Source organism: Podarcis melisellensis, assembly GCF_964234715.1.
Source record: "Podarcis melisellensis genome assembly, chromosome: 2".
NCBI classification, from domain to species: domain Eukaryota; kingdom Metazoa; phylum Chordata; class Lepidosauria; order Squamata; family Lacertidae; genus Podarcis; species Podarcis melisellensis.
In genome coordinates, this window is record NC_138529.1 from 2,699,152 (window position 1) to 2,717,447 (window position 18,296).

Consider the following 18,296-nt stretch of genomic DNA (forward strand, 5'->3'; position numbering starts at 1 on the left):
ACAGCTATAAATTTATTTATAAAAATAGTTATATACCATTCATTAAAAAAAAATCAGAGCAGTTTACATAAAACCATACCATTAAAACCACATAGTTATTATGAAAGATCTATTCTTAATTGCCTCTGTAATATTGATAGAATAGAAAAGCTTTCAGCAGGCCAGAGATATGAAGGTCCAGGGGTATGGAATCAGGGAAGAGATGATGGTGGGCTTAAAAAAATATATATACTTTATATATTAAAAATATATTTTGAGTGATGAGTGAGATTTTTTAAAAGCACTTTTCAGTGTTCTACTTACTTCTCTGCTGCTAACTTCTGGACCAGGGCAATTCACTGCCAGCCGTGTCCTACCTGTGCCTTCAGTTTCTGCCATGGGGAGGTAGGGTCTGCTCAGCTAGGCTAGCACAGCTGCACACTCAGGGAAAACCATCAAGTCTGGAGGTGTGCCAGACCAGCAGATAGCCCTACTATAACTTACCACCCTGAAGTGCCAAACACAGACCCTCCAAGTGTCCCTATATTCCAGGGACATCCCTGATTTAGAGGAGCCATCCCTGTTTCCGATTTGATCCTGGAATGTCCCACTTTTTCTTCTTGTTGTTGTTGTTTAGTCGTTTAGTCGTGTCCGACTCTTCGTGACCCCCTGGACCAGAGAACGCCAGGCACCTCTGTCCTCCACTGCCTCCCGCAGTTTGGTCAAACTCATGCTGGTAACCTTGAAAACACTATCCACTTTTTCTTAGGTAAAAGGTAAAGGTACCCCTGCCCGTACGGGCCAGTTTTGACAGACTCTGGGGTTGTGCACCCTTCTCACTTAAGAGGCCAGGGGCCAGCGCTGTCCGGAGACACTTCCGGGTCACGTGGCCAGCGTGACAAAGCTGCATCTGGCGAGCCAGAGCCGCACACGGAAACGCCGTTTACCTTCCCGCTGGTAAGCGGTCCCTATTTATCTACTTGCACCCGGAGGTGCTTTCGAACTGCTAGGTTGGCAGGCGCTGGGACCCAGCAGCGGGAGCGCACCCCGCCGCAGGGATTCAAACCGCCTGAAAACACTATCCACTTTTTCTTAGGGTATCCCTATTTTCCTTGGAGAAACGTTGGAGTTATCCGACACCTGAGCCGTCTGAAGGCAATCCTGTATAGGAAAGTTTTTTAATGTTTAATGTTTTATTATGTTTTTATGTAGGTTGGAAGCTGCCCGGAGTGGCTGGGGCAACCCAGTGAGATGGATAAATAGTGAAATTATCATTATAAAAAGGGACATCCCTATTTTCATCAGAGAAATGTTGGAGGTTTTACAGACAGGAGTCTTGGAACCAAAGCCTGATACTTGATTTCTCTACCCCTGCAGAAAGAAGTGAAAGTTCGCAAAGCATAGACAGCAGGCACATCATACCTTACGGAGATTAGTAACCATCTCCACACCTTGTAGCAGCTGATTCTGTGACTGCAGCAGCCTGAGGATGCTGTCACTAAAGGCAAATCTACACCACAAGATGCTTCAACAGAGACCTGTAGTGCTGCAAGGAAGCCAGTCTAATTTGCAGCACCCTCACCAAAATACAGTCTGGGGGGAGCCAGAGACAGCAAAACAGGCATAAGTATAAAGCAGACTTAGGTCTATATGGTGCAGATCTACAAAAAATAGGCTCTTCATTTCGTTTTCCTGCATAAAATTCCCAGCCATTGGGTGACAGTATTACTGTACCATCTTGGCTGTTGCAGTTTTCAGTGCAAATGATCGATAGGACTCAAGAGTAATAGTGCCCTTAGCACCCAATAGATCAGTGTGATTTGTCTCATATCCTGACCTGCAAATGCAGACCATAAAGCCAAACCTCTGCTGAGAAATGGAGCTCCTTTCCAATCTCAGTTCCATTAAGGGGGAGGGGACTCAGAGCACCCCCAAGCAACCCTGCCAACTGATGGCCGCTTAAGTGTCTCTTGCGGAGCTCAGAGAGAGCAAACAAACTTGGAGACTCCACTGACCAGCTGTTGTCTCTTCTGTGCTTTCAGTCATGTTAACACATTCTGAGCTGCAAGGCAAGACCCATATGCTTGGGTTGCCTAGCCAGGCTCTTGCTATGCCGCTTTGCCATCTCGAATGGACCATAGAAGAAGCAAGTAGCAAATGCCGCCATACCCTCCAAGTGCCCCTATTGTCCAGCAACGGTCCCAGAATTGCAAAAGCTACCCCGGCTTATGATTTGATCCTGGAATGTCCCTATTTTCCCCAGCAGGGCCACCACCACCATGTTTGGGGATGAGGAGGAGCCAGCACTTGTCCTGAGCAGCTGCAGCTGCAGGGGAGCATCCCATTGCCTCTCCTGGGCCCCTCCCACTGGCCTCCTCCCTTGGGCAGCTCATAGCTGCTGCTGGGGAGCAGGCAAGGAGGAGGAGAGGCTGCTGAGGCCCAGCCCTGCTTGATGCGCTGGCTTTGAGCTATGGGCAGAGGGCAGGGCCACCAGGGCAAGCAGAGTGGAGCACAAGGAGTCCTGATTTTTTAAAAATCAAAGATCTACTTGCCCCTTTCTATATATTGGTGTTTTTTTTCCTTTTGTAAATCTGCCAGAGAATAGAATAGAATAGAATAGAATAGAATAGAATAGAATAGAATAGAAGAATAGAATAGGGATTAATGGATTTTCTCAGGATGGTGGCTGCCATGTGTGCTGTGTCCCATTGGTGGCACTCTCCCTTCTTCTGAGGGAAATGCTCTGCAGCAGCTGGTGTGTGTTTGTGTGGAAAGGACAAAAATGGTGGCTGTGCAACAAGAGGCAACTCTTGCAAACAAGGGGAAATGCAGGGGGGGGATGCAAGCAGGAAAAACTTTATTTCATAGCATTTATATACCACTTGATTGTAAAAGGAAACCCTCTAAGTGATTTATGAAAGGATAAAAGGTACGAAAAGGTGAAGGACCCCTGGACAGTTAAGTCCAGTCAAAGGTGACTATGGAGTGGGGGCTCATCTCGCTTCAGGCCGAGGGGCCTTTTTGTCCACAGACAGCTTTTCTGTGTCATGAGGCCAGCAGGACTAAACTGCATACCTGTGATGCAGCTAAATAATTATAGACCCTGGAGTTAATGGACCTACCAGGGATTGTTTTGCAGCATGTTTATTTGGCTACTTTTGTTGCAGCCACTATGCATTCTCCCCACCCCACCCCCCACATCCCAAAATGACGCTGTATCATGGTCATGCATCTGGAAACAGAACTATTTTGAAGTGATTGCCATTGTCTACAAAAGCAATAAACTTCAAATTAAACATAAAATGTGAAAGAGATGATCACATTCCTAAATGGTAAGGGGGTAAATTTTGGTGCATTCCAAAAACTTCCAAATATGGCCATGTATTTTTTGGGTGGGGGCATGTAGACCACCCCTAGTTTAGACCCAGTCCAAACTTATGAGCTGCCTTACAGCGTCTTTTATACCAGGAGGACTCTCCCTATTTTTTGTAATTGTGGAGATTTTTGGAGGGGGGAACGGCAAGTTTTAAAAACTGTTTATTAAGTTGCATTTTGAATGGTTGTAACCTGCTCTGGAACTTTAGGGAGAAGGGCGGGTAATAAAATCACCACCACAATCACGTCAGTTCCATCCAGATGTTGTTTGACTCCACTCCAGGTCTGTCATCACCAGCTAAGATGGGCAATGATCAGGGATTCTGGGAGCTGTATTTAGGGAGGGGAGGGGAACTGTTTGGTTGATGTTTTCATGAAAATCTACCAATTGTGCACTACCCAAATCAAGATACAAGTCAAAACAGAGCTATTCTTTGAAATTTGCACTTCCCTGAATTTTGGCATGAAGTTCTCCAACCAAGAATAAAACAAAATAAATGCATATAGTATGCATCCCTCATTCGATTTCTTGACAAATTTACAATGGGCCTCACAACCACAAATGCTGCTTGCACTGCATCCCATATATACTTAGCAAAGGATGTGGACTTTACAGTCCTTGCAATCCTCCCTCTGTTCCTCCCCACACCTGTTCCACCAGCTTCTCTTCTAAACTTGAATCCTTAAGTTCATGCTTCATTTCTTCTACCTTCTCCTCAGTGTCAAATGTGGGCAGGTCTATTAAATCCCACCCTACTGTCTCAAAGTCATCTTCCAAAAACTGTGAGGGCTAGAAACCTACATTATAAAACACATACAAGCACTCCCAGGTTTCTTATCAACAGCTAGCATGTAAATGTGCCAAGTGGGTCCCTTGTTTCCCATCCCTGCCCCCATTTTGAAGCTTTCAAAAGCCACGTGAAAGCTGAGCTTGGCAGACTCTTTTCGCCTGCAACTCCTTTGTGGGGGGCTTCTAGTAATTGCAATTGTAAATTGATGTGATTCTTATTTGGCTAATAAATACTTTATTTGCACGTGCGAAGTCAATAAGAAGCCGTCTTCTCTTTGTAATAAGATTTTAACACAATTAATCTGGAGGAGGGGGATTTACTGCTCATCCTGCCATGTGGAGGCTCCATGTGGAGCAATAAAGGCACCATTTGCATCTCATTAAGCAGAAGAAGGTGAGAGAGAGGAAGCCTCCATGCATCCTCCCTGGAATCCTAAGAAGCGGAGCTGTCTTGGAGAAGAAAGCACAGCTAACAGAAGGATCAAAGTCTCCGGCTTCCAATTAAATGTTGCAAGAGCAAAGGGCTGTGGGGGAAATGCAGTAATTAAAAGTTGTTTTGAGGGGGGGGTAGGAAACAGGCCTTGTACCTAAATGAGAGCCCAAACCTGAGATTTACCCCTTTCTTCCTTGTTTTAGCAATGGGACAGTAGTCTATGCGTTCTGATGCACAAAGGGCAACGCTGTGACCCCTCAAGCTCTGTTTTGGAATGAATCCTACCGCAGAATGGAAATGAGCCCCAATCAGACTGAAAGGTTTGGCTGAGGACCCCAATGTATAATTGGTGTGGAGGAAGGGGACAGGGAGACTCCCCCTTTCTCAACTCCCTCTTGCTTAATACAACGTATCCAATGATGCTGACTGTTGGGAGACAAAACAAAGCACTTCTTGTCGCAGCGGGTAGGTAAACTATAGAATTTGCTCCGGCAAGATATCACGATGGCCATGAATTGGGATGGCTTTAAATGAGGATTAGAGGAAGGAAGAACAGGCTATTAGTGGCTGCCAGCCATGGTGGCTGTGTTAGTCTCCCTCCGCTGATAGAGCAGTAGGTAGCTTCGTGGTGAATGTCCTGGGAAAAGAGAAGTGTTCTGTGTTTGCTCCTTTCTCAACCAAAATGGGCACAATTCCTGCAGCATCTGTTGGCATTGCTTGAGGAATTTGATATTTGTGAAACCCTATACAAACTGCTGCACCTCCTGGACTACTGTGGAGGCTGGAATTTGGAAGATAGTTATCCTTCAGAGTAAACACTTCTCCAAATTCGGTGATACAGTTCTCAGCTCAACTTGCACCTTTGAAATAAAATACATTGAGAAATAAGTGGGGGTTTTTGAAATACGCTTTCAAAACCTCTTATGTAAATGTGGATTTTCTTGTTTGTTCATTATTATTTTTTTAAAGCATAGATTAATGTAGATATATAACCAAAATACTTGCTCTTATATATGATATTGGCAGCATGAATAGGAATTGCAACTCAATAGGAAGCATCCCAAAATCTTACACAGTGCGCTTGGTTCCACTGTCTCTGGAATATAGCTATAATGGAGAAAATAACACATAATTTGTGATAAGGACTAGAACCTGAAGATGCTTTTTATATGATTTGGCATTCTTTTATGAAATATATAGCAGAACCATCATTTTCAAGATGGACCCATGTCACAAGCTTGGCAAATCTGGAACTAGACTTGATAATCTGGTGATGTTGATAGTCATTACTTGGACTTTGTTTTTTTTTTAACCCAAGTTCAACTGTATTAATTCTATGTGTCTATTTTGCAGTTTTGTTTTCCATCTTTTAATTTTCACCTGTTGTTATAATTTTTTGTTTTAAATTCTGTTTAAATATCTGTTTTTAATAAATTATAGAATGAATTTTTAAAAAATCTTTACCCAAAAATTAAGGGAATGGGACAGAAAAGACTGATGAATGAACACCTGCAAAAGTGACATGCTGCAGAAACAGTTGGATCTATTCCTCCAACCCAATCAGCATCTGCAATAGGTCTAGAGCAGTCCCCACCAGCACCCCAAATTAAAAATACATCACTTACTTTTTCCATCAGCTGCCGTAGTTGTCGGCTGCGCAGGTCCCTGGAGCATGTGCCCTGGACAGGGATGACAGCCGTGCACAGACATTTGCCGTCGGGGGCCTGAGCGGAAGTGTAGACCTGCCAGCCTTCATCGGGGCTCTGGAAGAGAGTCTGCAAAGAGAAAGAAGCATAGAGCACTCAGCAACATGGTCAGGGCTTCTGGCCTTGCTCCTAATCCCAATACCTGCAGATGGAGGAGACACCAGTATATTTGCACTACACATTGAAACCAGTTTCAGAATTACAGGAAGTCCTCACAGCAAGCACTACTGGATTCTCTTGCAGGGGCGGGCAGACAGTCAAACCCAACTGAAAGGGGTTTTAAAGAGGTGTTGTATTTGTGCTGGAGATCTTCATGGGAGAACGAAGCCTCAAAATCCTGGAAATTGCTTTGAGTTTCATTTGTGGGCGGGGAACACAAATCTAATAAATAAACAAATAGGCTTTTCAGCAGGCATAGGAGTTTAGTGCAAATGAGGCAGAGAAAGAAAGGCAAGATGTCATGTGCCTAGGTAAGTTCTCTTGCCCCAAGTTGAGATCTCATCCAAACAAGGGGTATTCTGGTTTACTACATGTACACTCTTTGACTTGGGTCATATCTATATATGCAGCAGAATAATGTGGGGCTGAGAGATTTGTTTCTCTCTCGCTCTCTTTGCAAAGAATGAGGAAGATTTTAAAAATGTGCCTTTTCTTGAAGTGGTACAGTTCATTCTACCATCCTATCCTGCTCCAGGAGTGTATCTCGCTCCACAGTGTCAAAAGAGTCTTACATAGGAAACCCCACAGTAAGCCCTTGTCACCATCTCAGATTGGGCTGTCACATAGGGAACACAGTGGAAGAAAGGGAGACTTGGAGCAGTCCTCTGCACACATGCACGCACACACACGCACACACACACACACACACACACACACACACTGCTCATCCAAGAAGTCAATCACCATTTTCCAAACCATTTCACAGGGGTCGTTCTGAGGATGAAAACTTTATATTTCCATGAATGCTACCTTGATCTCTTTGAAGGTAATTCAGGATACGAATGCAATTAATTAATTAGACAACAATATACAATAATTATTAATTATTCCTGAATAGTGTAGTCAATTAATAATATATAGAAGTATAATTCACTAGTTGTGACCATCAGAAATTATGTTAATTTGCTTACAAACAACCTGGAGGGACACAGCTGAGAATAAGAAAGGTTTTATCTATTGATTAGGAAATGTAAAGAAATACACTACACATAGCCTCCATCCCAAGCTTGAAACCAGCCTCCCCCAACTTAGTGTCCTACAGATGTTGCTGGGACTCTGACTCCCTCCACCCCTGAAAATTTGGCCATGGAGGCCATGGGGCTGAAGGCATCTTAAGAGCAAAAGCTCTAGAAAAAAGCCTGAGAAAAAAGCTCTAGAAAAAAGCCTTATCCTGCTTCTTCCGAGTTCCCATGAAAAAGAAGCCACCAGAGAGACTGGAGATGCCAAGTTCTGCCAATACAACAGCCTGTGGAAAAGATTTGCTGCTTGTCTCTCCTCATCTTCCCCAGCCTGACTCCCGCCCACACGGCATCTCTGTAAATATTTGCTGGCTTTTTGAAGAGTTAGCATTGGCTGTTGTCATTGTGTGCATGCACAGACACACTTCCCCACAAAACTTGCAGAACTGTGAGATGCAGGCAAGTCTGGGAGATCTTTAATACAAAATAAAAAGCAGACAGTTATCAAATTATGCTAATGTGCTGCTTACAGTTAAACAAGAATACATCATGATTCTTAGGGGTGTACAGTTTCCCCCTCTATTTTGTAAGTCCATTTGTTTCCATTATTTAAAACTTCACTCATTTCATTATTCAGCCATTAAAAGCACATTTGTTTCAGCATTTATTTGTTCATGTTCAGTTCCATTTCCCCCTTCTTTGTTGTTATTGTTTTATGTGGCGGCGGCAGTAATGCTTACAGTGGTACCTCAGGTTAAGTACTTAATTCATTCCGGAGTTCCGTTCTTAACCTGAAACTGTTCTTGACCTGAGGCACCACTTTACCTAATGGGGTCTCCTGCTGCCACTGCGCTGCTGGAGCATGATTTCGGTTCTCATCCTGAAGCAAAGTTCTGAACCCGAGGTACTATTTCTGGGTTAGCGGAGTCTGTAACCTGAAGCGTATGTAACCTGAAGCGTATGTAACCCAAGGTACCACTGTATTTTGGTGGCTCCCTCCCTCCCATAAGCCACTGTCTTCTTTTCCCAGAATGCCACAGATATTAAGAACATAAAAAGAGCCCTGCTGGATCAGGCCCATCGAGTCCAGCATCCCTGTCCTCACAGTGGCCAGCCAGATGCTTGTGGGAAGCCCACAACGGAGGGCAAGAGCCACTTGTCTCCCCACTAGGGATTCTTTAGAGGCAGATGGCCTCAGACCAGGGAGGTGGGATACAGCCAGCATAGCTAGTAGTCACTGATAGACTTATTGACCATGAATTTGTCCAACCTGTTTTTGAAGTTATCCAAGTTTTGGATAGGTATGATTGCATGAGTGACTAGGCATTGTGGGGCAAACTACTTTGGGTCTTCCAACAGTCAGCCTCATTGTATGGCTCTTAGTAGAGAAAGAAAGAGGAGAGAGAGATGAGAGATGAGAGAGAGAGAGAGAGAGAGGGAGAGAGAGGGAGAGAGAGAGAGGGAGAGAGAGAGAGAGGCTATCCAGTTTCTCCACACTTTTCTGTTGCTCTGGGGCATTCTGGCGAAAAAAGTGGCACTTGTCGCTAAAAAATGGCAGCTCTCACCGGGGGACACCATTCTCCTCCCAGGGAATTGTCTAAAGGAAACATGATTGCTGACTTGACATTATGTCTCACAGTCAAGGATTGTCATTTGTTTTGCTCCCAACCAGCCACTATCTGTAGCCAAAGTTTCTTCTTGGCTTACTGGTCATGGTTTGTTAGAGTGAATGGAACCATGATCCTGGGTTCAGATGCAATGCTGGTTTGAGCAAACCAGCCCTGACAGGTGTGCTCACGGCGGTGACAGATGTTGAGCTCTCAAATTTCAGCAGCGCCCTGTGCAATGCTAAAATTTCACGTCCCCCACCTCTCATGCTCCATTGCTATAGCATTGCTTTAACACCCCCTGCAGTCTGTGCCCAGTGCAGCCACACCAGTTGTGCTACCCTAAAACCGTCTCTGCTCCTGGTAAAGTCTTCCCTGTGGCTTGCTGTGGCATGGAGATGGGTGAGTGAAGAGATGCCCTGCTGTGGTTGAAATACAACCCCAGGTTTCCAGCCACTGCTGAAATCAGCTGATCAGAATCAAGCATTGTTTCTTATCTGCCCCCTTCTTCCCTGCTTTTCATTTCTTGGTCACATGGGAGTGTGACAGAACACTGGGAACTCTTGTATGTAGCTAGATCCTGGAAACATAGGTTATTGTCTGCTTGTTTGACTAAGACAAGGAGAAAAAACTCTCTGGCCCAGTGCCTCTTGATCATTAAAGTGCTGTCTCTGTGTCCAAATGCTTTAGGGCTCTGGGACCATAACCCTGGGGTTATAGGCCACAAGAGCAGACCTGTCACACTGACTCCATCCCAAGTCTGCACTGCCTGCCCTCCTTCCCTCTTTCCCACGATGCCACCTCCCTCTTCCCAACCCACACAAACACAATGTGTTTCTAAAATTCACTTGATTCTTTTCTTTCCCCAACTAAATATGGAGCGGCAAATGCTATTTTTAGTCCCCGCTTGCCCTGGGACATGCCGAACGCACGTAATGAGTTGTGGCGTGACCTATTCTGTCCTTTCCTGTTATGTCACGAAGCTTCATCACCCATTTGGCTGTCTTCTCTCTTCCCCCGCCCCATCCCATTACAGTTTCTTAAAGAGGCGCCTGCTAAGAAATTAGAAGGAAAGGCTGCAAGAGAGAAAGAAAGCCCCACAGAGCACCATTCCCAGGCAAACAAGCCACAGCCAGATAGTCTGTACTCTTTCAGAGTCCATCAGTCCCTCCTTTCCACCAACCACAAGAAAATTGAGAAAGCCTCTTGGGAAACAGAGCAGAAGGAGCAGCCCTTAACAGAGTGGAGGGTGGACAGAGAATGCAAACTAGGTCAGACCCGTGTTAGCCAGCCTCATGCTCTCTCCTTCTGGATGTGGCACGGCAACCCGCCCATAATTTACATTCAGCACATTAGAGATCATCAGCGAGGGATACCATGCCGTCTTCCTATGACTTCTCAGTAGATCAGCCAAATTTGAGTGATACCAAAATGCCAGCTGAAGAGTTTGTGCCTCTCCCCCCCGCCCACCTAAAGCAAGTAGCTAGTCCTCCTGGGTGTAGTGGGGTACTCAGGGCAGGACTCTGAGGCAGGAATCCAGGACCCTGCTTAGCGGAATGAGCAGGAGGGCCCCCAAATGCTGCAAGGCTTGAAGTAAGCGAAATAATTACTCAGTACTATCAAAAGCGGAAGCGGGTGAAGCATAAGACCATTAAGTCCAGATCTAAAATCACCTCCTGTAACTGGGCCACTGCCTGATAGCAGAAACAGCACTCCAAAATATGTGGGCAGAGATGGTAGAGCTGTACAAGAAAAGTGTAGAGAGGATAAGCAGCAGATTTATTTATTTATTAAACCCAAAACAAAACACCTCATGCTAATCTGAAGCCTGGACCATGATTGCCTGAAAATATTAAACTTGCCCTGAATTGCTTTCTAGAATATAGGCAGGTAAATCTTCCAAGAGATTGTGTAATAGGTAGCAAAGAATTAAAACTCTATATGTCAAATGGGTGATATCTTCTCAAAGGATAAGAAAACAAGAGGGTTTGAACAAACAAAATCAATATTAGAAACTGCAGTACTACAAAATAACAAAAAAGCACTGTCTAAGGTCTATGAGTATTTATTAGAATGGCACACAAAAGATGAAGAAATCAAGTGTCATTATTAAGTGGACAATAGATGTAGGCCACAACATTGAGTATGAAAAGTGGATAAAATTATGGAATACCGGCCTCAAATTTACAGCATGTACATTGTTAAAAGAAAATTTGTTAAAAATGATGTACAGATGGTACCTCACGCCAATTAAATTTTCAAAGATGTATAAAACAGGAAATAAAAATTGTTGGAAGTGTGGGGTGAAAGAAGGCAGTTTCTTCCACATGTGGTGGACTTGTGACAGAATGAAAACGTATTTGGAAAATATATACAATGAATTAAAGAAGATTTTAAAGTATACGTTTTTGAAAAAAACAGAGTCATTCCTGTTGGGAATGGTGGGAGAAGACATTGACAAGAATGACCAGAAACTGTTCTTATACACAACAACGGCGGCAAGGTTATTGCTGGCTCAGGTATGGAAACAGCAAAAATTGCCTACAATAGAAGAATGGCAGTACAAGGTTATGGAGTACGCAGAAATAGCCAAATTAACAGCAAAAATTCGACATCAGGGGAATGAAACATATCAAAAAGAATGGGGAAAATTTATATTATATATAGAGAAGATGATGTGAAATAGGGAAACCAGTAGAATTAAAATAATATATCATAATGGGAAAATACAAGAAATTTACTGGGTAATAATATGAAAATGAATTTAAAATGTATATTAGGATTAGAACAATATTTATAAATGAATATAGACAGACAGCAAGAATTTGTATATATAGAAAGATTTATTTGTTTACGGACATTTAATGAAAAAATGAAGAACAATCTTGTGGAAAATGGACAAAGATAATGCGAAAAGTCACAGAGGACACAAAAAAGCCAGAAGAAGGAAGGAAGGGAAGTCAGCTCGGGAGAGCAAGAACAAATGTGAAATATAATGTATGTACAGTATGTAACTAAAAATTCAATAAAGATCATCTGGGGAAAAAAATTAAAACTCTATATGTACTTTGTGTACGAACTTAGTCAGTGGGTGGGTAAAGGTCTGTGATATTTTCCAGTTGCTGCACCTCAACCAGTCTCCCAAAAACCTGGTCCAAATGTGAGGTCTGGTTGTGGGATGAGGCACACCCTCCGACCCCTCTTCTTCCTGTCCCCAAGCTGGATGCCTGCAAAACGTGACGTGAAGGCTGGCAACATCAACCCTGCCATTGGGAATCCCTTGCAAGACGACAGCAGTGCCTGGACACAGTCTGCTCCTGCACCCGGAGCCGTGGCCAGAAGAGATAGGACTGCTGGGAGGAACACAGAGAGAAGAAACGCCCTGGTGCGTCAGCATCAGCACAGCTGGACACCTTCATCCGCCCCAGCTGCAACAAAACATGTCTCTCCTGTATCAGTCTCTACAGACACAGCAGGTGCCTTAACCCTCCAACAGTTAGACTTCACCCCCAAAGGCACACTCTTCTACTGTCTCCGAGACAGAGGATGCCAACAAGGATCCTCTTTTCAAGCCATCTAGTCTGGTGGCCATCACCGCCTCCTGGGGGAGCTTTGTTACCTTGGCACAACACGAAGGACTTTCTTTTATCTGTCTTGAATCTTTCAGTATTCAGCTTCACTGGATGATCTATAAGTTACATTTTTATGTTTAGAGATGGATGGGTTTCCTTTATAGGGTTTTCTTTTTAAAGGAGGTAGAATTGTAACAAAACAAAATGAGTAGATGCTCCAATTGCGCCCCCCCCCCCATTTGTGGGTCTATGTTTGTAGAGCTACATTTTAAAAACTTAGAACTTTAAATAACAGCCTGGAACTTAAGATTACAGTGAAAGTTTTTTCTTGCTTTAATAAATATTTCATAAGTGTGAAAATAAGAAATTCCACTTTGAGCCTTAGAAAGGCATAGTTCTTTATTTATTCTTTTGGTTTGGGCATAGAAAATAAATTGTTTACTGGGGGGGAAAGCAAACAAACTTGAGAGTGGCTGTTAATGTATTGTTTGCTGTAGGGGTATTGTTGTGGGTTGGGTGAATAATAGGTTTTAAGTAGTTGTGGTTCTTTTTGCAAAGGCAGGTTTTTCTTTCTCCTTTCACCTGTGCTTCTGTATTTGTGAAGATAAAAGTAAAATCAAAAGCACTGAATTGAGAATACGTTACACCCTTTAAATTGCACCCACCCACACAACAAAGCAGCTTATAACAGTTGAGGCTCTTCTGCATCTTCATTCCCACCAATACTTTCCTACGGACTCAGTCATGCTGCCTGCAGGATTATCCCAAGACATGTGTGTTTTTCTTGCTTTTGCTACATGCTCTTTCATTTCCCTGTGCAAACACCCATTATTACAGGGGAGGGGGGATACATGAAGGTGGCCATTGTCCCAAAGGGTGCCTGTAGGTGTCTGGTGATCCTTCCCTGACTGCTTGAGGCAGATCCAGCCTCCATGGAATGAATTGCTGGCTGCTGCCGTAATGGCAGCAAAGGCTAGAGCACAGTCCAAAGGATTCAGGGGCAAATGACTGGCAAGGAAATGGTTAATCACCCACTGACCATCCTCTCCCCCACCCCCCAGTCCTCCCAGGCCCCTTGGCAGCAGGGAAGGGGACCATTAGGGCAGGGAGGCTAGTCCATTAGGACAAATACAACACTGTCCCACCACCAACCCTCAGGCTGCCCTCCAGCCAGCCTGTCAGCATTGTCTTCCTCAGGTCACAGAACTCGCCAAGGAAGTGGGTGCAGGAATGTACCCAGTGCTTTTCCCCTAAAAAATGTTTAGGGGTACTCTCATTTTCCTACTCATATTGAAATACTGCCCCTCAATGAGGCTAAACTTAGATTCACAAAATGTTTAGGGTTATGCATACCTCTGCTTCCCCCGGAAAAAAGCACTGGACATACCTAAGGATTCGGGCAGGTTGGCCCCTGCTGATGCACATAGAGACCTATAAGCTCAGCTAACTAGCCAGGCTAGAGGCCTTGTGCTAGGAGCAGCTTTACTCCCAAGGTTGTAAACATATTCGTAAGCATCTGCATATGAAAGGAGACATGCCTTGCTGTTCTGAGATGTACCTTCAAATGTCCTAACCCCTCAGATAGAAAGGAATGCAAAGAGATCACGTGCAGGGTGGGGGGAGGCTTAGAGAGAGTTCTTCCTTCGCTTGCTCAATGAATAGGTAATGAAGGAAAGACCATACATGGTTTAATTAGTTTTGTGTTGTAACTTTAGATTGAAGGAAGTTTATGCATGTGTATTCCTTTAATAGATAGCAGCTATGCATACTAGGAAGGCCCCAGCCTTCTGGGGCTTTGCTCAGCTTTTGGAGAGTGATCCCACTGAGCCATTATTGCTAGCAATAAGCACCCTTGGTTTTCTCACTGCCGTGTGAAGATTTCTTTCAGCCTCAAACTTGATTTTGCTACACTGCCAAGGGTGCAGGCCCAGAAGGGTGCAAATATTCACACCTCTCCCTCTGGCTTGGAGTGGCTAGGAGCCTGTCCACCCATCTGCACACTCCCTGGGTGTGTGGCCAACATCTGCTGCTCTGGGTGGCCAAAATCTGCTTGTTGGACATGTGTGTGTGTGTGTTTGCTGAAAGCGTTCTTTGACAAGGGCGCAAGGAACCCTAGGTATGCCTCTGGGTGGATGGGGACAAAATTCAAATTCCTAGTGGCTCCACCTGGCTCTGGCTCCACCTACTGTTGGCCTCCATGCCACGCTGATGGTCTGCCCTGTCCTGGCTATGCCCTGTCACTCCTCATTTTCTCTTTACCCCAAACTTTTCTATTGTGGCCTGTCTAGCTGTACCTTTGTCCCTAAGTAGTTGTCACACAGGCAATCCATGGCAGACTTTCCCAAAGTAACGTTCTTGTTGTAGTTGCAGAGAAGGTGGGTTTGGAGGAGTCACACACACACCAGATCTGAATCCTCACTTCTCAAGGCTGCCTTAACAAGACAAAAATTACTCCCAGAGATTCAATTGCATCACATAAATCTCCCGAGCACAGACGTCATCGTCTCCCTTGGACTGGTTCAGGCATGCCACTGCTTTGTGGGGCCAGAGGCAAAAGTGGGCAGACCAGGGAATGCAAAGGTACCCTTTGTCCAGTAGACTCGTCTCTACACACACTCACAAAGACCTCTCTATCCTATCCTCCTCCCTCCTCTCCTCACTGCATGTTTAATTGGGGTTTAAAGCCCTCATTAAACATGGGGCAGTTCTGTTTGTGGCCAGATATGGATCGGCCCCATAATGATCCAAGCTGGCTTGTGGTTGCTCTCTGGTTGCCATATCAGCCCCTAGATCAGGGGGGTTGAGCACAGCCCTACCCCTAGGCACAAGGGGTTCACACCCACCCACCCCTCACATTTTAAAGTCATAGTGGAGGGGGTTGGGCTGGCTAGCCCCACCCACCACTGGTATTTGGCAACCAATGGTTGTCCAACCTCTACTCCATAATGGCAAAATGCATTGCGAGAAAATATTAATTTTTGGAATTCTACGACAGCCAAAACCATTGCAGCCCTTTTCTCTATGAAAAAAAATGCTGCAAAGAAGACCATACTTTTTTCTTTTTTAAAAAAACCCCAGTCCATTTATTTTCACATATGCTAATGCCAAATGTTGATTTTGCTGCAGGAGCATGGGCACTCAGCAGAAGGGACGTTTGTCAAAAGCTGGCAGTGTGTTCTCGCTGTTCTCCCAGGCACGTTGGCGGAGGCAGGAAATATTGCCTTTGTTGTGATTGCTCTCCCCTGCCTGCTCCCCCTCCCTGGCCAGACTCTCTTTTGACACCACAAGATGTGCGGATTCCATCCCTTGCTTTTCAGAGCTTGGAGCTTATCAATTATGGAGGATGCAGCAAAAATGCCCACATTCCTTGGAAAGGAAACAGCGAGGTCTGGGAATCTGGGATGGTGTCATAGCTGGAGTATTACTTTTACCAGGGAGAGCCAGGTTCAAATCCCAACTTGCCCAGGAAGCTTATTTTGTTGCCCCCGGCACACCAGTCACCACTTCTCAGCCCAGCCAGATTTGATATGAGGATTGGGAGCTACACCTCCATATGTGCTACTTTGAGATCCTTGGTGAGCTAAAAGTTGTGGGGTGGACTGGATGACCTGCAGGGGACCTTCCCCTCCAGTGATTCTATGAACAACAGGGCCTAGACAGCCCCAGCTAGCACAGCCAATGGTTGCAGGTGATTTGTGAGTTGTAGTCCAGCAACATCTGGAGGTTGCAGCTTTGCCTAAGCTCAGCCTGTATAACTGTAAGCAAACCCAAGTATAAAAAGGAAAAACAACTGCCAAGAAATATCCAGGACTCTTTTTCCAAATGGAAACAAAATCTGGGTGAGCGCTGCACCCCAGGAACATCTCACTGGTCACAGAATAGAGGAGACCTGCAACAACATAAGTACATGAGAGAGCACAGTCTGCAATGGAAGAGGACGCCCTAGTCTCTTTCAGTGGAACTGTTTGTGGGATAGCTGAAATACAGGCAGCAGTTCATTTCTTTAAAATCCTTTTGACTGTGTTGAGAACATGACACACATTACATGAAACTTAACATGCAGAATATCACACTGCTTGGGGAATTCATGAAATGTAAATATTTGCAAGATTGTGGGCAGGATCTGGTCTGTGCCCTGTGCAGGGCAGCATAGATACCAGGTACCAGCGCAACTCAGTGACACAGTGGCCTTGTACCATCTCTGCTGAGAGGCATCATGACTCTGAACACCAGTTGAAACAAATTAAAGGTAAAGGTACCCCTGCCCGTACGGGCCAGTCTTGACAGACTCTGGGGTTGTGCGCCCATCTCACTCAAGAGGCCAGGGGCCAGCGCTGTCCGGAGACACTTCCGGGTCACGTGGCCAGCGTGACATCGCTGCTCTGGTGAGCCAGAGCCGCACACGGAAACGCCGTTTACCTTCCCGCTGGTAAGCGGTCCCTATTTATCTACTTGCACCCGGAGGTGCTTTCGAACTGCTAGGTTGGCAGGCGCTGGGACCGAGCAGCAGGAGCGCACCCCGCCGCAGGGAATCGAACCGCCGACCTTTCGATCGGCAAGTCCTAGGCGCTGAGGCTTTAACCCACAGCGCCACCTGCGCTGTGGGTTAAATTACAGGGGGACAAATGTAAGGTTCTGCACTTAGGTAGGAAGAACCAGATGCACAAATATAAGGCGGGGGACACCTGGCTTACTAACAGTACATGTGAAAAGGATCTAGGGGTCTTGGTGAACCAAAAGCTTAAAATGTGTCAACAGTGTGATGCAGCAGCAAAAAAATGCCAATGCTATTCTTTTTTTATAATAATTTTTGTTAATTTTAACATATAAATTATAATACATACCACAAAACTTCACCACTTATACAATCTTTTTTGGGACTTCCATCAGCACCTCTGATGATCCACTGTTTTAACTACTTCTTGTGCATTTCTTAAATTCATATTGCCTTTAATTATCATAACTAACCATCCTCCCCTTTATCCATTTTTGCAATAGTTCCAACAATTCCCCTCACAAAACTTCTTGCAAACCTACAAACATAGTCTGGTCATCACATTTGCTTTTCAAATAGTCTGTAAATTTATACCAGTCTTCTGTGAATTTCTGGTCCCTCAGATTTCGAATCCTTCCTGTTAGTTTATCTAGTTCTGCATAGTCCATTAATTTCATCCTCCAAAATGTCAATGCTATTCGAAGCTGCATCAAGTAGTAGTCCTGTTGTATTCTGCCTTGATCAGATCACACCTGTAGTACTGCATCCAATTCTGGGCACCACAATTTTAGACGGATCATGTTGACAAGCTGGAACATGTACAGAAGAGGTGAACCAAGATGTTCAAAGGTATGGAAAGCAAGCCTGATAAGGAAAAGTTGAAGGAGCTGGGTATGTTTATCCTGGACAGGAGGAGACTGAGAGGAGTTATGATAGCTATCTTCCAATATCTCAAAGGCTGTCCCATGGAAGAGTGAATAAGCTTAATTTTTTTCTTGCTCTGGAGGGTAGGATTGAAACCAATGGTTTCAAGTTACAAAAAAGGAGATTCTGACTAAACATCAGGAAGAACTTTCTGATAGTAAGAGCTGTTAGACAGTGACACAGTCTCCCAGGGGAGGTTGTAGATTCTCCTTTGGAGGTTTGTAAGCAGAGGTTGAA

General features: G+C 44.7%; 1 protein-coding gene across 4 annotated transcripts in view; it reads right to left on the reverse strand.

The window, feature by feature from the left end:
* The window catches only part of OLFM2 (olfactomedin 2), a 186,579-nt gene that overhangs the window by 63,458 nt on the left and 104,825 nt on the right, over positions 1-18,296 (reverse strand). For all 4 annotated transcript variants that reach the window (XM_081898148.1, XM_081898146.1, XM_081898147.1 and 1 more), the window contains exon 2: positions 6,203-6,352. In XM_081898148.1, the coding sequence (XP_081754274.1) occupies positions 6,203-6,352 (150 nt within the window). The remainder of the gene's footprint in view (positions 1-6,202; positions 6,353-18,296) is intronic.